The following is a 20,801-nucleotide window of genomic DNA, read 5'->3' on the forward strand; positions in this document are numbered from 1 at the left end:
TTCCTAGTGATCTGGGCTGCTTTTTGCTCTCTCACCCCCCGTATTCAGCATGCACATGCCTCAGAGGTATTGAGGCAGCTGACACTTCTTCAGTATAACTTTCTAGCTCTTGTGAAATGCACAGTTGTAATATCTCAACGTAGCATGGCTTTGGAAAGTCCGTACAGAGCAGCATAGCTGAGCTCCTGCTGCTTCAGGTCACGCCACCGTTCACTTCTGCTACAGCCCCCACGGGCCAACCGTCTGGGTGGAATGCAAGTCAACAGAGACCCACTGATTGAATGAATGATTTGCCAACACTGGCTCGGCGATATACATTCCTGAGCAAAAGCTCAGAATATCCCCAGTGTACCAGTAAAATGCATGGCTCTGCACCTACTAAGGATGTATAGAGAGCTGGTACCAGAATTTGGGTGATGTGGAAAGGGTTCCAGAAATGAAAGGGCCCAGGGAGAAGATTAGATAGATAGATAGATAGATAGATAGATAGATAGATAGATAGATAGATATACCCTCCAAGTATTCCTGTTTTCCAGGGACAGTTCTGCATTTACAAAAGCTGTCCTGGTTTCTGATTTGATCCCGGAATGGCCGCTTTTCCTTAGAACGTCCCTATTTTTGTCAGAGAAATGTTGTAGGATATGGTAGGACATTCCTATTTTCATCAGAGAAATATTGGAGGGTATGGAATAGGACATCCCTATTGTCATTGGAGAAATTTTGAAGGGGATGTCTCTATTTTCATGGGAGAAATGTTGAAGGGTATGTAGATAGAAAGGTACAGATATGGATAGATTGATCGATCACCCAACTTACTTTCCCCTTCATTCTCTGTTCAGCTCCCCAATATATTTGTTTTTAATATTTTATTTTCAAATTTTATAATCAGAATAATGCATAAATTCAATACTTTCCCAAAAATACAATATAGACTCCCCCGCGCCCCTCTCCTGGATTCCAATTTTCTCCCTCATAATTTCTTGCATCTCATTTTATTTCTCCAAACTCTGTTTTCCCTCTTATTTATCTTAATTTCTGATTGTATAATTACATAAACGTTGTATCAAACCTGCTAACGTTTTAATATATTTACAGTGGTATTTTAGTCTATAAATTTTTTCCATTCCTGCTCAAACTTTTTCTCATCTTGATCTCTGATCTTCACAGTCATCTTTGCCATTTCGGCACAGTCCATCATCTTAGTTATACATTCTTCTTTTGTTGGTACCTTTTCCTCTTTCCAGTTCTGGGCAAGCAGCATTCTTGCGGCTGTTGTCGCATACATGAATAGTCTTTTTAAAGTCCCTTGGAATTCTATCAATGCACCAATGTCTGGAAAACCCACCCAAGTTCCAAATGAGTTAGAAAACACTGACACACAGTGAAAACCAAAATCAAGGCAAACAAAAAGGGGTTAAATCAGTTTGACCCAACCTGAAGGCCTTTAGATGATGTGGACTACAACTCCCATCAGCGAACGTGACTTGTGGAGTCGAGTTCCAGTCCAAAACATATGGAGGACACTAGTTTGGGGAAGACAGGGTTAAATGTTCTCCCTGTTCCTTCTCTCATAATACTTCCTTCCTTTTGTTATACTGGGGGGGGGGGGGAATCCCAAGTAGAACAGCTCTTGTGAGGGAGCTATAGACTGTAACTAATTGCAATCATCTGCTCTCAAGCACCACCCCACATAACCCAAAGAAACCCTCTACAAGTCCCTAAAGGCCAGCAGCGTTTAAGGGAGTTCTCAAGTTATTTATTAAAATATTCTCTACCATTTATTTATATAAAATACTTGTATACCGCCATTTCATTATTAACCCCCCCCCATTTGCAACAATAGCAAATCCACTATAAAATCTGCATGTGTATGTGTGTGTATATATATATATATATCACCAGCTTACAGAAAGTATTTTTAATTGCCTGCATAAGCCTGGCAGCACAAGAAAGTTTTTCAGCCAATTCTTAAAAAGATTAATATTGAAGATGTCTGCTATTGTTATGTTATCACCATGTTTTTAAAACCTCAAACCCTTTTGCAGGGCAGGGCAATGTTTTCTCCCTTAATATTAAAATGCACCAAACTCATTGTTAGGCAAATAATATGTAGGCGTGCCGCGAAAACGAAAAGTGGCAAGAAGCCGTCGTATGAAAGGCAGCCTACTGTCTGTCGAGTCTTCTGCCGTACCATTATTTAGTCCAGAAAGAAAGTAATTTCAAAATCTAGATGCACTAAGTGCTAAAGGCTGGCTGTATGGGGAGGGAAGGGGGAATGAATGGGGACATATTGAGACTGATGGCTTTGTTGTGATGACAGTGAAGTTAATAACACAAGAGACAAGCAGCAAAATCCATTTTAGATTTCAAAATTAAACTGCGCAGCGCTGACAGCATCCTAGTGACCATTACTGGAGCTAATTTTTATCTTGTAATGACTTTGTAGATCTGACTAGACAATGAGGCACGCTACAAAACGCTCCAGAAATGCTGTTAATTACTTTGATTTGTTATTCAGTTCTCATCTCATATTATCTTCAAAGCCAATGATTCAAGGCAGCAGTGTTCAACCTTTTGAGACCCAGGGCTGCCTTTGAATCCATGCCCACTTTTTATTACATATTTGTCCTGGCGATCTGCTTTTTTTCCCCTCTCCAGGTGGGAACAGCCACAGCCCGTGCTGGAGAACATACAAGGTGGTGCCAAATCTAATCCTACACATTTCCAGCTGAAAGGATCAGGTATCAAATGCGATGGAAGACCCTCTTCCTAAGACCCTAGACAGCGGATGCCTGTTGGAATAGACAGCAGCAGTGGATGGGCCAATGATAGGATTCCATCCCAATCTTTCTCCTTTGCACCTACCATTATCTCTTCTCTGTAAAAACAACATTGAAAACAGCCTGTTTCTGCATTGGGGGAGGTCTGTAGTAGGGCTGGGAGATCTATTATCCAAAATAGGTTTGAAGTCATGGTATCAGTTTCATAATTTTTGACCTGGCAATATATCACAAATCATGATATGTGTATGGGTGTGTGTGCGTGCGTGCACTATGCACAAATCACAATGCAGGAAAAACCATGAAGCCAGCCAGCGCCTCTACAGTGGTACCTTGGTTCCCAAACGGCTTGGCTCCCAAATCGGCTTCTGAACGCCGCAAACCTACAAGTGTTCCGGTTTGTGAACATTTTTCGGAAGCCGAATGTCCAACACTGCTTCCAATTGAGTGCAGGAAGCTCCTGCAGCCAATCAGAAGCCGCACCTTGGTTTTTGAACGGTTTCGGGAGTCAAATGGACTCCCGGAACGGATTACGTTTGACAGCCAAGGTACCACTGTAGATAGCTCTATCCTTATTTCAGACACTGTGACATATCAGTATATTGCACTGTTTAGCTGGTGACACCTTGTGATGTTGAAGACCAGTTATCGAGCAGCCCTAGTCTGCACTTCAGTGGTAGAATATCTGCTTTGCCTGCAGAAGATCCCAGGATTCAGTCCCTGGCATCTCAAGGAAAGTCTGGGGAAAATTCCCTCTCTTGTAACCCTGGAGAGCTGCTGCCAGCCAGTGTAATTAATGCTGAGCTAAATGGACCAATGGTGTCCCCATAGCTTCATACATTCCTAAAAGGCAAAATTTGATGGCGATTGTACGCATGCTGAGTGGCTGGGGGTGGAAAGCTTGTAAGTGTGGACCTGTCCTTCCATCATTTGCCTGAAGCTTCAGGGAAGTGCCAGAAGACACCTGTATGGCTGGGTCCTCAACAGTCTGCTTTAAGGCTCTGTGAGAATTTGAGTCCAGGCCTTCCCACCTCCAATGCTCAGTCCACAAGTCTACATGTATCCCAACAGCAAAGCAGGAGATTAATGCAGCTGGCATACGCAAACGGCACATTCAGAGCAGGAGATCGCTCTGAAGATTATCTCGCACAGCTCTGCACAACTTTATATTTCCCATTCTTCAGCTTCCATGTGTCTGCTTTATAATGTAGAATCACAGCAGTAAAGGAAATTGTTGTTGCCTGCGCAATTTAATGGTCTGAAATTCTTTCCACAAAGAGGCACTTTTAGGATTGGTTATAAAAATACAGAAAGGCTTATACCGTATACTGATATAGATGCCGATTCAGAATATACTGCTGAGATCTTTTACTTTGACTTGAGAATACAAACAAGCCAGAAAAATGTCTGGAACCAAGGGATTTCCCAAAAGCAGAAGAAAAGCACGTTTTAGTTGTTGTTTCACCCCCTGCCCTGAAGTAGCTTAATGAAAATAAAAAATCAAAAAATCGTGAATTTATACATTCATCCCTAATCTAATACACCAATGCATCCAAGTCAATAAATCATGCTAAATATATCAGTACACTGACTTTGCTCACGAGATCTAGAATCCTGCACTAAAGTTATGAAAACTGCTCATCAGCATGCAGGTAGGCCATACGTTATTTCTTCTGCGAGTCAAGGAGGTACAAGGAGGCTCTCTGTGCACATTTATTGTGCTAACATTTAAAACACAACTTTGTGAAAATTCACTGTCCTTTGCCTAGCAAGATTTGTGCCTTATGAATAAACAAATGGATCAAATTCTGCTCTCGGTTACGTTACCATAAATCCCAAAAATTGCAGTTGACTGCAGTGGCGCTACTGTTTTATTAAAGTCCAGAATTATGCCCTAGGAGATTCTCTTTTTCACATCCCATTATTAAGCAAATGAAACACATAAGAAGTTGCTATCCGGCGTACACTTCCTTGGGAGTAAATCTCACTGAACTCAGTGAGACTTATTTCTGAGTAGGCATGCATGGGAGCAAGAAATGTGTTATCTAATGGTAATTTTAAAAAGAGCCATCTATTTTCCTCTGCTATTTCACGACTTCCCGGGATGCTTGGGATTGCACAGAATTAACTGTCATTGGGTTTGTTTACAAATTCCCAGAGCGCTCAAAGGCAAGGCATACTAGTTAGACGGCTTGATTTGTATATACTTTAGTTGCAAATAGAAAAGGAGGGAATTTTCTAACACATTTTCTTTTTTAAAAACCTTGGCTGCTAGCTTTCCCCAGTTAAGAGGAGGTATGCCTCAATCCATTAACTGTTTTCTTACGTTTGTGACTGCACCGGCGCAAATCCATGGTTTTCCTGTGTAAGTAGACAAGACCCATCTACAAATGTGTCTAATCCGTGACCTGGTTTATCAGACATGATGCCCTAATGAAATCTCTGTGTTCAAAGGATGCGTGCCACTAAGTCAGCCTTCCCCAGCCTTGTGTGCCCAGGTTTTCCTGGACCTCCACCCCCATCATCTCCAGCCAACATGGCCAATGGTCATGGATGATGGGGGTTGTAGTCCAGCAATTGCAGTGGGTCTTAGCAGATTCCCACCTGTATTGATTTAAGTATCTTTAAAAAGGAATCCTTCACACAGTCAATGGAAATATAGGAATGGATGGGGAAAGTATTAGAAATTCAGAAAAAGTATTTCACTGTGAGCAGCAAAGAAGGGATGGAAAAGAAGCACCATGAAAGGAAAGTGGAAAGTCAGCTTTGAAATTAGTGGTAAATTAGAATTTGTTAAAAATTTGGAAAACTAATAAAAATTAACTGGCAAAAATAATTAAATAAAAAAGGAAGCCTTCTGTCAAGAATCCAAAAACAAAGACAGACCTGCATCAATCTACGACCCACGCAAGAACAGAAATGGCAAGAGGTATGTAGACTGTGTATTTTCTTGATGAAGTCTCAGTTATTTTTAAATAATAGAGCCTTTTTCTCAAAGTACATTCAGAAACCAAAAGCCTGATACCATCTCAAAACTTACAGATTTATGACGGTATGTGATTTTGAGTGTGCGTCATGCATCTGATAGCATAGACTACAGCCCATAAAAAGATTAAGCAGCAATAAATATTGTTTAAATTTAACATGTGACAGCTCCTGGTGTTTTTGTTGCAGTAGACCAACTTGACCACCCATGTGGAATTTGGTACATTCAGAAATCATGAGGGGGAGCCCTTTTCAAGAAAAATGTAGAGCTGCGAAGTTCAAAATCTATTGAGCCATGAAAATAAAACTGGCCTCCTAAAGCAGCTTTTGATATTTCGTCCAGCTTCTCTTAAGAGTTTTGGATCTTTTCAGTCATTAGCATTGCATTTGTACTACAGATGAACAGGTTGCAGCTGCCTTGGGTTTAATTGCTAAGAAAAGGGAACAATGAAGAAGGTGTGGTAGCAGTATTTTATTACATTTTTGTACAACAAAACTTAAACTGTGTGGATGGTTTCAGCTATTCTCTTTCTACACGGCTGTTCTTTGGGTTTTACCTTGAAAAAGAGCCCCAGCCATTCAGGGTAAAATAGTGGGTTGCCAAATAATCCACACAAGCTGTCCACCCTGGCCTGAAAAATAAAGCTTAATTTTATACAGAATTCATTCATTTAATAAAAACTCTTTCAGCATTCATAATAAAAATATTAACAAACAGGTTGCAAATATTGTATAGAACACTCATTTTTATACACACTGGCTGTACAGAAGTTTGGGTATTTTGGAAATACTGTGTACTACTGGAGGGGAAAATAGCAGAGGAATAAAGGATTATGTTTTCAGAAAATACTTATTTCCCTGCCCAACAAATAGTATCAGCTGCCATAATGAGAAAGAGAGAAAGCATATTTCAGTTTCTCATTGCCAACATGGCATTTATGTCCCAAATGAGATTCCGTAATTGATCCATAATTTGCTTCAGCTGTTGATTCTTCTGTTTCAGTTTCTGCGGAAAGAAAAAGTTTGTCAACACTGGCGTCTAGTCAGGTTATGTATTCTGAATTTAAATTGGGGGGGGGGGTGGCAAGGCGTAGGGCAGCACAGAGGTCTACTACAGGAAACCCCCAATTTGCCACAGGGGTTGCATTCCGAGTCATCGTGCGCATAAGCCCATCCTGCCCCCTTCTGGGTACAAAAATGGTGGGCACAAACACATGCAAAACAGGGGGTGCCTGCACTTAGTGCCAAAGAAGCGTATGGGCAATTGTATATCGAGGAGTTAGTGATCTGATATGGTTACCCTTCCTGCCTCTGTTTCTTCCCCCTCCCTGTCTCTTATTAAATTATTTGATGGCATGGGAACAGCCTTTAATGTCCTAATCAGCTGGGAGGAAGTGATAGCACTGGGTACCTTCTTTGATGTTGGGCATTTTTTTGAGAAAGTGAGGCCCTGGTAGGGGGATGGCTAATGAATGATCTGCACACAGCCAGCTGGGCAAGCCACACAGGCTAGCTATCTATAAATTGGATGGTTGTGGGCAGAGTGTTGGAGAAGCTCGTGCACGGACTGATCGGTTGCGGGGCCGTGCAAACTGAGGCTACCTGGGGGAGTCACTTCGCCGCTTCTTGAGGGTTCCCAAGTGGCAGATTGAAGTGCTTGCTTGGTATGTATCTATTGCTTGCTGTCTGGAATAAAACCTTTAATCTTCTCACTCACTTGTGTTTTGTATTACTTCTGAATCTCATTTTAAAAGAACCACCTTGCATTTGGCAAGACAAGAAGCACATCAAGGTGGAAGGCCCTAGAGTAATGACAGATGTTGACAGAAAATAGCAGTCAGTCAGGGCACATTGTAGCGGATTCTCCCAACCTGCTGTCATCTGGATGTTTTGGATTACAACACTCATCATCCTGGACAGTTGGCTATACTGAATGGGGCCGATGGGTGTTCTAGTCCAAGACATGTGGAGAACACCAGGTTGGGGGAGATTTCATTATAGGAACATTCTCTTTCGGCGCATCCTTCCCCATCTTCCTTCTGCGGACAAGGCCATTTCCATGAAAAGCCATTGGAAAAGGGCAACATGCACCTCATTCTTCTTGCAATATTGTATTTCCATATTAGCAAGCAGACCTGGGTCCAGATTCCAGAGGAGCAAGTCTTTTGATATGAAGCTCATGTACACTGCGTAGGAATAATGTTCAGGCATTGGGAAGATTGCTAGTGGTGGGTGGAGCCATGGAGAATGAGCCGTGCCAGCTTGCCAAATAGCTTTGCCAATACACTTCGAGCTTGATTTACAGCTGAAACGAATCCCCTTGAGCGAAAACGTCTAATAGTGCTGAATTCTATTAAGCTCTGAGAGGTCCACAAATAAATCCTAGCCTTGTACTTCTATGATAATGCAGCCCCAATTCTGCCCACCAGTGCCTTCACTGATAACACAAGGAACTTGTACCTGCTTTTGCCTATTGTTTTAGCTGATAGCCACCAGTTTGTGCAAACCTAGCATATAACTAGGTGTTGCCATGAATTTAAAAAGTGTTGGTGTTGCCATGAATTTAAAAAGTTGCTACAAAGCTGTATTTTACATGGCTGTGAAAGGCTTATCAAAGAGCTTTCAGTGTTGCCAAGAGGAGGAATTATTGCTCTGCCTATACATTCATGGTGACTGAACACCAAGTATGTACAGAGGTGTTTGCAATTTCTGTTTCACAGTGTGATGTCACTTAGGCCTTTTGACATAAAGAATTTAATCCTCATTTTCCCCCCTCCTGGAGCCATTTTTTTTTATTCAGCCAGAATCTAATAAAATTCAACTTGGTTTGGCTGAATAGCATTTTGCCTCCTGTGTTAGCAAGCGCAATGTGGATTTGCTGTAGAAGATAGGAGCCATGCCAACCCAGGGACATTGCGGATGATGAATGTGCTTCCCAGGGTGCAACTCTTCAGATCTGAGTGCTACATACTGCACGGCTTTGCCTCCAAAATACCTCTCTGGGATTTTCTCTGGACTGTAAAAAAAGAACTCTCCACCATGCTGTGACTTTTAAACTTCCAATGCTTTTTAATTTTTTTGGAACACTCAACACAGTTCACACAGTGTGGAGAAAACACTTTTGAGCACTGCAGTGCACTCCATAGCTGCTACTGATGCTGCCAAGGCCACACTGGACGCATTTCAAGCATATTCCATATTACAAGTTACACCCAATACCACATGCTTTAAAAAGAAAAAGGAAGCTTCAAGCCCTTTGTGCAAAACTGGCCGGTTCATTATATATATGTATCTCACAGCTGCTTCTGATTTGCCAAATATACAGAATGTACCCAAAGGAAAATGGCACCTAGCTGAGTTATCATTCTCAAACCGAGCATCAGGGAAGTGGATTAGAAGACACCCCGTTGCTTGAGGATCCAAGGACAGGGGATTCTCTGCCTAGGAGGAAAGAGGCGAGCGGTTTCATCCCCCAAAGGGAGGACTATATTTAGGTGATTGGGCTAAACAGCTTTGAAGAGCCACAGTTGAACGGCAGCGCATCTCCCTTGCATGTCGAAGGTCACAGGCTCAATCCCTGTCATCTCCAGGTAGGGCTTGGAATGTCCCATGTCTGGAACCCTGGAGCGTCGCTGCCAGTCATTGTAGATAATAATGAGCTATATGGACCAACTGGTCTAAGGCAGCTTCCTATGGTCCTATGGCGCTCTGAAGTGTTCCATCAGTGATACAAAACACAAGCAACACTGATGTGGCTTCTTAGAAGAGCAAAGCTGTGAGGTGAAGTTGGGGTGGGGCTGTCTAGCAAGGCTAAAGTTAGCAAGACAGACAGTCCAGTCCCTGGCATCTCTAGCTGAAAGGTTGCTGGTAAAACAGGCCTGGGAGAAACCTCTGCCTTAGTCCATGGACTACAAGTCAATAACAGAAAACACTGGGCTAGGTGACCAAAAAGTCTGATTCAGTATTATCACTATTCCACTGCACGAGAAAGCACAAAACTGCCCTTATTCACAGCACTGGAAGAAGTTCTTGCAACGCTAAATTCTGCAAACCACATACCAAACGCCTGGCATGGACTAGAGTCTGGATGGGCATACAAGTTGTCCCACACAAACCGCTGAACACAGTAACCTGACCAGGTACTGCCACAGAACTCAACTAACTTGCACATCCTGAAAGTACAAAAGAAAGGGGAGCAGAGAAAGGGCAAAAAGGAGGGAAACCGTTTGAAAAAGAGATCTACCATAGCACATGCCCCATCGTTACAGACCAGAGGACTGAAGGGAACCAGCTGCTTTGCACAGTTCGCCTATTTGCTTGGAGCGGTACAAGTGCTGCTATAGCAGCAAATTCTTGACAAGGCAGCACTTGCATCAGGGAAGCATGCCTCCCTTTGTAAACTGCAAGGGAATGGTGATTGATCACAGGGCAGAATGCTCCCAGTTTCTCATCCAGGCTCTTAACTAAATCATTTTAGTTGGGGATCCTGACCGTTAGTACTTGAAGATTCAGAGGGTATAGTCAATGCCTTGATGAATTAGCAAGTCCTCAAGAACTCCCCTCAAACACAGCTGAAGCGCCTTAAGAGGATGCCATCACGGCCAACACAGGGAAGCAGATGCTTGATCACGCCTTTAGCCTGTCCTCAAATAGTTGGCATTCAAGTCCCTTTGCCTTTCCTGCAGCTCTGCTTTGAATCCTTTTTCTGTTTGTCAGCAGTGACCTTTTGCGCCACTGTCATTCTGTTGACTCGTGAGCAGTCTGTTCTTCACCATCACCCTCCAGTGTTGTTGCTGCTGAGCCAGCCAGCCATCCCTGAGCCCTTGCACCCCACTTGTACATGAGTGATAGCATTAAATATAAGTTGTTTTTACTGAGCTTTTAATCTCTGGTTCCTATTTCCAATTTCCAACAGTGTATTAAAGTACTAACTCCCCATCTCACATGAAAGCCTACATCCAGCATTCTACAAATTTCTTTCTCTCTCTCCAACATTATCATTTTCCCCATACCAGAAACTGCAGCTGTATAAGACAAGGCACTGGATGGAACATCTACTTACAGAAAGAATGCCTTCACAGCTATGCACCCAAGTTCGTCCTGACTTGGCATCAAATGTTCAAAGGAGTTCTGTGCCTTGATATCTGTTGGAAAGGCTCTTTCTAATCACTAGGATTAGTTACAATTCAGGTATTGCAACTTGGAATAAAGCCCCTGCAGCAAATTTTTAGAGCAAAGGGGTGAGGGAATATGTGTGCTGTGGGAGGCAATAAATCTGAGTTGTCTTGACAATTTTCCTCCCGCCCTCCCTCTTTGAGGTGTCCTTGAGAGTAGAACCCTATAAAGGGTTCCATCTTTTCTTCTCCCAACCTTTTGCCAAAAAGGACAAGTGAATCGTTTTGCGCTTGCTGCTTTCATTTTTTCAGCCATAGGTACAGTAAACACTGAAGTTTTCTATGAAATCACTTGGCTTCTTCATATAACCCATCCTTTTATTAAAGTTGCTGTTAATACCAGCTGTGTCAAATGCCCAACAAGAGCGCATGCAGAATGAACCACTGCAATTATTACTAGATTTCATAGAAGAAGAATAGAATTGTAGAGTTGGAAGGGACCCTGAGGAATATCGAGTCCAAACCCCTGCAGTGCAGGAATATGCAGCTGTCCCACATGGGGATCGAACCTGCAACCTTGGCGTTATCAGCTAACCAACTGAGCTATCCACTGGATTCATAGTGTAGTTACAGCCTGTGCATTTTCTGAAAGCTGGTCTTAACCTGTAAAGCCTTACATGTCTTGGGGCCCCACGACCTAAAGGAACAACTCTTTCCATGCCTCTTCCTATATGTGCCCCACCAAACAGTAAGGTAATCTAAAAAGGTAAATGAAAAGGACCTCTGACAGTTAAGTCCAGTCACGAATGACTCCGGGGCTGCAGTGCTCATCTCGCTTTACTGGCCAAGGGAGCAGACATTTGCAGACAGTTTTCCAGGTCATGTGGCCAGCATGACTAAGCCGCTTCTGGCGAAACCAGAGCAGTGCACGGAAACGCCGTTTACCTTCCTGCTGGAGTGGTACCTATTTATCTACTTGCACTTTGATGTGCTTTCTAACTGCTAGGTTGGCAGGAGCTGGGACCGAGCAACAGCAGCTCACCCCATCGCGGGGATTCAATCGGCAAGCCCTAGGCTCTGTGGTTTAGACCACAGTGCCACCCGCGTCCCTTTTAAAGTAATCTATAGAGACCCTTTTCTAGGTGCCTCTTCCTGCTGAAATTCGGAGAGTGGCAACAAAAGAAGTATTCTCAGTGGTGGACTCCCGCCAGCCTTTGAAACGAGCCCCAGGGAAACTCACCTGGCACCCACATTACAATTTATTTTTTTTGCCACCATGCAAAGGCTTCCCCTACTCCCAGGTTCTTCAGCTGTTTCCAGATGTTTAGTATCCATAGTAGTTGTTTTAGTGTTTGGGGGGTTTTAACATCTTCTCCTAGCCAGTGTTGAATATGGCTTATTGGGACTGCTGCTTCCTTAAGGAAAATTCTGTGTGTCTTATTACAGACTTTGTTTAAACTGAGATTTTGTTATTGATGTTTGTTTTATTATTTACTTATTAATTTAAATGCTATTTAATGCCCAGATAGGCTTCTAAGCAGTTTACAAGCATAAAAACCAATTGTGAAAGCATTAAAATATAAACACCCATAATTAAAATATGCAAGAAAGCAGTCTCATTAAAACAAAGGAGTCTCAGGTCAACGGATCATGGGAACGACTGGTAGGATGCTTTCTTATGCATGCAATTTTAAAATTCTATTTGTGGTATTGCAAATTTTTGTTTTAACTGTACGCTGCCTAGAAGCATTTTGCATTAGGCAACACTTAAAATGCTGTTAACAACTACTTACTAATATAAGCATGGAGCAATTGTCATTGGTGAACAAATGCCACTGACCTTGTGTTGTTCTTCCTTATGGGAGGAAGGCTGTCCCCCAATAGGGATGCCAATTGCCCACCCAGAGGTTGTGCATGTAATTTTAAATGCTCCACACCACTGAGAGAGGCTAGCTGCTCTGATTCCCTTCCTATACTGCCCTCCTTGCTCATCCTTCTTTCCCTCCTGCTTTTGTCTGAAAAAAACCTTTATTCCATCCCTACTCGCTTGTGGGGATGGAATAAAGGTTTTTTCAGACAAAAGCAGGAGGGAAAGAAGGATGAGCAAGGAGGGCAGTATAGGAAGGGAATTTAAGCTAAAAGGACAGTCCTGGGCAAGGACCTAGCAGCCCTATGCAACCGCCAATACTTCTGACTATCACTGTTTACCTCCCAATGGTAGAACCAGGCTGTAAAGAATGTTCCAGCAGACTCCCAAGTTCATAGAAGGACCATCTCAAAAAACACCCTTTTGCACACCATCTGCCTGTGTGATTGCCAAGTCCCTGGATTGGTCTGGCCTTTGCTTGGCTAACACAGTATGTGTTTGAGGCTCATGCTTCCAGTTTCAGCAGCTAACTTCCAGGAACCTGTGATAAAGACTGCACCCTCCCAGCCAAAAGCTTGAATATGGTTGCCTGCAGCCTGGACATAAGTCTTTGGATTGCAAGAAGTGGCCCAATGTTCCAGGAACACAGAATCATAGAGTTGGAAGGGATCCTTTGGGTGATCTGGTCCAACCCCCTGAAATGCAGGAATCTCAACTAAAGCATCCTTGACAAACACAGATCTTCTGTATGTCCAACTACAGATATTGTTATTCGCCATTTTTTAAGAAGCATATGTGCCCTTCCTAAAGTAGCTGCTTCTCAGCCTCTAGATATTAAATGAAATAACTATATATAGGAATGAGAATGTGTCCTTCAGAAAACTAACATGACAGGTTAGGCAAGGGACACAATTAGAGTTGCTGGTGACAGCTCAGCTTTTGTCCCACAGGCAAACATTCAACTACAACGTTCCTATCAAATAGGCTACAATGCCAGAAAATAAGGACTGATGCAATTTTTTCTACACAAAATCACAGCTATCTGGAGCTAGGAGACAGTGATGAGCAACAGATTGGTTAAAACAAAAACAACAACAGAGTCATTTGTTAAGATTATGGGCGGCATTCAATTAAGTTTTACTGTGAGTAGACCCACTGAAAATTGGCAGGCCTAAGTTGGTCATGTTTATTAGCTTATTAATAAATTAAACTTATTAACTGAGACCTCCAGGTATAGGGCAGTATATAAATTCAGTAAACAACAACAACTTCAATGGGCCTATATTCTGTAGGACTAGCAAATACCACCCCATGGGTTGTATCCAGTGTAAGACTTACTCAGAGTAGATCCACTGGAGTTAATGAGCATAACTACGTTATGTTCATCAATTCCAATGGGCCTACTCTGAGTAGGATGAGCATTGGCTGTAACCCTATGGATAGAATTAAATGTTGCATTAAGCTAACTGTTCTGTCTGGCAAGCAGAAATGCTTGTACTGATGGAGCAATCTTCCCTCTTCTCCCTCCCTATTCCCCACATGCTGTTCTGGGGGTTCTTCTGACCACAAGCCAATTTGGGGTGTGCAGGGGGAGGAGAGCGGGGAAGCTCCAATGCACTAGCTGGGCTTGTTGCTGTCAGTTTGCATTTCTTAGCACAGAAAGTATTGATCTGATGTGTCGAGATCTTTCCTATTCTGATTAGTTCAAGAGGGTTCTAGAAGGTTTCTTCTCTTTGTGAAAGAAGTTTTATTACTATGTGAGGCTTTGCGCCTGCCCATTGGGGGAAATAGGAAGCCCAGAGCATTTATTTTTTAGATGTCCCTTTTATGACGAGATACGCAGAGATACCATTGACCCTCAGCTGGAGAGGCTTGCTAACCTTTCGGATAAGTCTAAACTCAATTCTCTCCTCTTAGGCAAAGACCACAAGACGACCTGGATGGTCGCCAGATTCTGTGCGCAGATTTGCAGGCGCAGACCACACCCTGAAACAAATTAGTTCACTAGGAAAACAGTTGAAGTTGGCCTCCATGGTGGCAGGGCCAATTTGTATGGTAGCCCAAATTTTAGGCCTTTATGTGTATATGCGTTTATCTCCGATTTTAATCTTTAAGCTGTTGTTGTACAAATGTTTAAAATGTATTTTTTATTCTGGTGAAAGCTGTCCCAGTTGTGCTTTTCAAGCTGGTCTTTGACCGTAATAAAATTATGTACGCATGTACTATGTGAGAGAGACAGGAAGAAGGTTTCTGATGTTTGGGTTATTTCTCTGGGGAGCTGAGTACAGATGGTTTAAACTGTTACTGTTATCTTTCTGCCAAGGTCGCATTGACTATAATAATAGTGCCAGGAGCCTGGGTTTCACTCACTTTCTCTTCTATCTCTCTTTGTTCTTATGTTCTGTTTCTGTATGCTATAGTGTTAAGGTTTAGTCTTATTATAAGTTTGTAAGTTTTATTGCAAGTGCTGCAACTGGATTTTTATGGACTGTGCCAATCCTAAATGTTTTAGATTTGTGACCATTTATGTTCATTTGCCTTCAGTACCAGTAAAGCTCTGCTGGATGAAGCACAATTGCCTCTGGTCTATTTTTTGGAAACTCTGCTACGTGTTTTAAGTTTTTTCCTCCTCCGGTGCTGGCACGACAGTTGCACTGGCTTTCACTACCACAGGTACAGTGGTGCCTCGCAAGACGAAAAGAATCCGTTCCGCGATTCTCTTCGTCTAGCGGTTTTTTCGTCTTGCGAAGCAAGCCCATTGACGGCTTAGCGGATTAGCGCTATTAGCGGCTTAGCAAAAGGGGGGGGGGGGGAAAAAACCCGCAGGAACTCGCAAGACATTTTCGTCTTGCAAAGCAAGCCCATAGGAAATTCATTTTGCGAAGCACCTCCAAAACGGAAAACTCTTTCGTCTAGCGAGTTTTCCGTCTTGCAAGGCATTCGTCTTGTGGGGCACCACTGTATTTAATTGAATCTGGGGCTATTTCTTTTCCGTGACTCTGAAGTATGTTTAAGGCTGTACAGGCAAACTAGTAAAGAAAGCTTCTGCTAGGAACTCTGCTGCATGCAAATCTTATCAACTATTACCTTGTTCACTTCCATGATTTCCCTTCTCTCTTCACTAGCAAAGAGAAGCTGGCTGGCTGCTCCTCGATCATCATGCTTAGAGCCATCCTCCTCGACATAAGGAATGAGTTGCTGCAAATGTTAACAAAGCTGCTGTATAAAACATGCTCTATAAAATATCCTGAGAGCTTTTCGTAGAACCACGAATGAAAAACCATGCCCTAAAACTTGTCAGCCAAGATAAATATGAAATTACAGAAACACTAGCTTTTTAAAATCACATTTCTATTTTATTTATTTGTCATTGGACATCTTAAAAACTGAATACAGCTACTCTTGTGCAAATGCTTAATACTGATTATTATTTATTAAATTTATATCCCACTCTTCTTTCCAAAGAAGCCTTGGGCAGATAAAAAGAAGAGATCAAAGAGCTTTAAAGCACTTTAAAAACAATTCCAATACAGATGCAGGCTGGGAAAGATCTCAAAAAGGTTAAAAATATGCTCCATGAAACATTTCCCCTCACAGCCAGGGGGCATAAGCAGAAAAGAGGAATTCTAAAATGCACTGGTTCAAGCATGAAACCAGAGAAAGTGGTCCACAGAATGGGAAAGATCCAGCGACACACAAGTAGTCATCCACTTTGTTACACAACTTCCTCTTGCCCCCTGCAGCATCTCCTGCTCTGGAGATTGGAGGACCCCTCTGGAACAGGTTTTGGGGACATACTATGGGGTGGGAGTGGGGAAGGTGGGAGAAGAGAAACCAGATACCCTGTTGCACAACTGTCAAGCAAGCAGTTACAATTGGATCTCTCACCATGTTTCTGACTTACTGAAATATATACAGCATGATCTAAATATCTGTGCCTCTCCTCCACTTACCTCTATTGGAACAGTTTCAAGTCCTGCACAGTTTTCATTGCATTTGTCATAAACCAATCTGAGTTTCCTAAAAAGTATCGCAAGCTGACGCAGATGTTCTTGAAGCTTCCCTAATCTGTCTTGATATGTGCCTGTATGATAGGTGACACCGTTTGGAAGCTGGAGGGGGAATGAATGAAATCCATGGTTACATTTCATCTACACTGAAAAATCAAAACAATTACAAAGATGTATATTTCTTGCAAATGCCTCCCCCCCCCACCATTAATGCTAACTGCAGTACTTGTTCCAACTAGTTCAATATTGTTTTCATTTATTTAATTTTATCCTCTATGTGAATCAGATATTGTGTACATAAATTTCATGAGATTTCTGGAACACACAAAGTACAGAACAGAGTTAGCCAGGTACTTCATTCCAGCACATATTCTCCATAAAACTGTAGAAGTTTTGGTTCTAAACTTGTTACAGTGAAGTGAGCCCCACCGAAATGAGTGGAATTTACGTCTGTTTTAGTACGCTAAGGATTGAAGGCTTTTGCAAGTCCACTTTTAATCAATTATGAGGAAAGAATATTATTCTGCAAGTAAAGAATCTGGTGACAGAAACCTTTCCTAGGATGGTATATAAACAATATCTCAGGGAGCAATACATTCCAGGGAATATATTCTGCATTTCTGAATGATTTTTTAAAAAATGTACTTTCCCAGTATTAGGTATAAATTGGCGTATCCAGTAAAAATATTGAACTGTTTAAAAAAATTCAGAGTAACCTAAGTAGAACAGTACCTGCTATCCCCAAGGTGTACAGAGCTAAAGGAGTGTTGAGTTTATTTAGTAAGCAACGCAGGACATTTATTCCATACTAGAATAAAAAAAGTATCCTGCGAAGAATTTGCAGAGAGCTACTGTCGTCATTGCTGCAGGCCAGTTAGTGCCAACTATAACTTTTATCTGCTTGTCTTGTTCTTGCATCTGTATAATATTTTAATGTTCCATTATTTTAATGTTGTATTTTATTTTTGTTTTTAAGTTGTAATCATTCATCTTGTTTTTATTATTGCTTGTAAGCCGCTCTGAGCCCGGCCTTGGCTGGGTATAGATAAATAAATTATTATTATTATTATTATTATTATTATTATTATTATTATTATTATATTATTATTATTATTATTATTATTATTATTATTATTATTATTATCAATTTGAACCATTCTTTGGATGCTTTAAATATTAAAGTGTTTCTGTCTTTACATTACAAGTACTTGGCCAGCACAGTGCCTCAGAGCCAACTCCTCCCTTTCAGGTGCCCAAACTCTTTCCATACCACCTTGCAATTTGCTTGCATTTCCTCCTCTATATTTGACCCCATTCCGACAGCTGAGAACAGAGAACGCATTCAAGTGGGTGGGGGAAGTGTGTATGTATGTGGATGTGTATGTGTGTGTTGTTTGTGAGGAAGACAGAGAGAGACGGGTTTCTTCGCCTACTGCTGCCCACCTGCATGTTCCTCAACAGCTGGAAGATCTCCATGGTGCGAAACACAATGTCCTGCACAGTCTCTTGCCCGATACGGCACAGCGAAGCCGTGTTCACTTCCCGAGCGGCCTGGGATTGGGGTCCCGAAAACGGCCCGGGGGCCATCCCTGCTCCGGCCAGGGGAGGGGTGGACATGTTTGCTGCTGTGTGGAGGAAGGAGAGGTTAAAAAAACCAAAACGGCCTCGGTCCAGTATATCTGAAGGAGCATCTCCACCCCCATCGTTCAGCCCAGACACTGAGGTCCAGCTCCGAGGGCCTTCTGGCGGTTCCCTCACTGCGAGAGGCCAAGTTGCAGGGAACCAGGCAGAGGGCCTTCTCGGTGGTGGCGCCCGCCCTGTGGAATGCCCTCCCATCGGATGTGAAGGAAATAAGCAGCTATCCTATCTTTAAAAGACATCTGAAGGCAGCCCTGTTTAGGGAAGCTTTTAATATTTAATTCTGTATTGTTTTTAACACTCGATTGGAAGCTGTGGAAACTCACCCAGATGGGCGAGGTATAAATAATAAATTATTATTATATTATTATTAAAAACCCACAAAAAACGGAACGTCAAGACATGCATACACGTGTGTGTGCCACAGCCAGCAGGGTTATATTTCTCTGCGCTTTCTCTACGGTTCTGGACCTGATTAAAGGATTCGGGACCCTTGGCCCTGAGCAGCAGCAGCAGCAGCAGCAGCAGCAGCAGCCACCAACCCACATTCAGGGGCACCCAGAGGCGCCTAGACGAGCCTCCTTCCGTACCGGCCAGCCCGGCGTACTCCAGCGCTTTCCGGGCCGGGAGAACTGAGAGAGGCCGCCGCCGTCGCGAGAGGGGAGGAGACGCTTCCTTCGCTTCAGGTACAGAGCAGCCGGGCAGAGAGCGCGCAGCTCAGATTAAAAGCGACGGAAGGGAAAGGAGGGGGAGACGCCTCGCGACGGCGACGGCGCCGTGACGTTGCTTCCGCTTCCGGGAGGGACGACGTATGCTCCCCTTGGCCGTCCAGTGTCCTTCCCGGAAACGGAAGCGGAGGGTCTCCCCGCAGAGGGTTGTGTTGGTGGGTCTGGGAGCATAAAGCCGATGACGTATTATCCTGGGTGGTAATAAAGCAGCGGGGTATATGAGTATTTACAATAGTATATTAATGGGCAGCCCGGGTGGGGAATAGAAGATAATTTAGTTATTAATTAATTAATTAATTAATAATTATTAATAATAAAGTAGCGGGGTATTTTAATTAGTATATAAGTATAGAGAATAGTATATTAATAGGCAGTGTGGGTGGGGAATAGAGGAGAATTTAGTTATTATTAATTAATAATTATTAATAATAATAAAGTAGCGGGGTATATTACTTAGTATATTAGTATAGACAAGCAGTGTGGGTGGGGAATAGAAGAGAATTTAGTTATTATGATTAATTATTTAGAGGTGGGGTGTTTTTATTGCATTTCTTTCACACACACCCCAAATTTTAGCTTTAATGTATTTCTGTGTTGGCTGGCTATAACTCGGTTTGGCATGACGAAGCAGCTAACACGTTTAGTAGATCGCTGAACGTCACGGGTGATGGAAGCGGTTCAGGTGGGTCGAGGGATATAAGAAAGAATATATCCATAAAGAAGCAGGATAGGATGGGAAGTTGTAAGAAATATCAGCATTCCTAATAAAGAGGCAGGACAGGGGAATGTAAGAAATGTTATTTCTTGCTCATTATTTAGAAGTGGGTGGAATGTTTTTAATGCCTTTCGCCCCCGCCCCCAACTTGGTTTTAATGTATCTGTGGACGGGGGGAGGGGCTTGGCGGGTCGGCTTGGATGTCAGTCGCTTTGGCGAAACAAAGAGGGCAAGCAGATAAATGAAATAACGAGGCAGCCAGTGCCAGTGGGTAGAGGAATGTGAGGAAGATTATTAGTTAAACTGATGTTAATGAAATAGTCAGTGTAGGTGAGTCTGGAAATTAAGGAATATTGTATTAATAAAGAGGCAGACAGTGCGGGTGGGATGGGGAGTATAAGAGAGATCGTTATTAGTGTTAATAATGAGGCAGGTAGGGGAGTATATAAAAAAAATCATTATTAACGATGCCAGCAACAGGATTATAATAATATCTGTAAGTAGGTTCTAGCTTTCCTACTATACTGAAAGCTATGCTGTGTCACCTGGAAACCTTTCGTTTAATTTCAGCCAGCAAAGGAGGGAGATTTGCTCTGTAATGCTCAAAGGCATGTTTGTTTATTATTAAATTGTTAATAGACTTCCTAGATTTTGGCCCAGCAGGCAGGCTCTCTTTTAATTTTACTCTGTACGGCACCACAGGTTATTAAAGAATCAAGTGTTATTAAATCCACTGCTTGCCCTTCCCCATCATCTTTCTTCTCACCCCCAGTTGTGTCACCAGTGTCAAGTTTTATCATGTAATATCCTTGGGGCAAGATGGTTCTATGTTAAACAAATGTCACTGATAATACTTCTTCCCTCACTGGTTTTCATGTCCACGTCCAGCAGTGCCCAATGACTAGGTTTAGTCTCCATTGGGCTGTTTTGGTTTTTATTTGTGGGAGGGCTGACACAGTACCCA

General features: G+C 42.5%; 1 protein-coding gene and 1 long non-coding RNA gene across 4 annotated transcripts; both read right to left on the reverse strand.

The window, feature by feature from the left end:
* Positions 1 to 6,222: 6,222 nt before the first annotated feature.
* On the reverse strand, positions 6,223 to 19,149 carry MED30 (mediator complex subunit 30). Of its 3 annotated transcripts, none has more exons than XM_081874841.1 (5): positions 18,985 to 19,147; positions 18,200 to 18,378; positions 16,700 to 16,858; positions 15,834 to 15,944; positions 6,223 to 6,771 (listed from the first exon to the last, which is right to left on the reverse strand). In XM_081874841.1, the coding sequence occupies exons 2-5, from the start codon at positions 18,371 to 18,373 to the stop codon at positions 6,676 to 6,678; spliced, it is 540 nt and encodes a 179-aa protein (XP_081730967.1). In that variant the 5' UTR covers positions 18,374 to 18,378; positions 18,985 to 19,147; the 3' UTR covers positions 6,223 to 6,675. The 3 variants fall into 3 exon arrangements, with proteins under 3 accessions (XP_081730967.1, XP_081730966.1, XP_081730968.1); XM_081874840.1 differs by having other exon boundaries at positions 18,200 to 18,381; XM_081874842.1 differs by lacking the exon at positions 6,223 to 6,771 and adding an exon at positions 6,778 to 7,567 and having other exon boundaries at positions 18,200 to 18,381; positions 18,985 to 19,149.
* Positions 13,654 to 15,827, reverse strand: LOC309349126. The gene is made up of 2 exons (XR_014159738.1): positions 15,706 to 15,827; positions 13,654 to 15,400 (listed from the first exon to the last, which is right to left on the reverse strand). It is a non-coding gene; the product is annotated as an uncharacterized lncRNA (long non-coding RNA).
* Positions 19,150 to 20,801: the final 1,652 nt, after the last annotated feature.

The sequence above is a fragment of the Podarcis erhardii genome (assembly GCF_964252035.2).
Source record: "Podarcis erhardii genome assembly, chromosome: 8".
NCBI lineage: Eukaryota > Metazoa > Chordata > Lepidosauria > Squamata > Lacertidae > Podarcis > Podarcis erhardii.

What these genes read in the sequence shown, in the direction of transcription:
- MED30 (XM_081874841.1), bottom strand. Translation starts at nt 18,373, where the DNA reads ATGTCCACCCCTCCCCTGGCCGGAGCAGGGATGGCCCCCGGGCCGTTT. An exon ending in AGCTGTTGAGGAACATGCAG is followed by an intron (nt 16,859 to 18,199) that starts GTGGGCAGCAGT and finishes TTCCCCCTCCAG; the next exon opens with CTTCCAAACGGTGTCACCTA. An exon ending in TTGAAACTGTTCCAATAGAG is followed by an intron (nt 15,945 to 16,699) that starts GTAAGTGGAGGA and finishes TAACATTTGCAG; the next exon opens with CAACTCATTCCTTATGTCGA.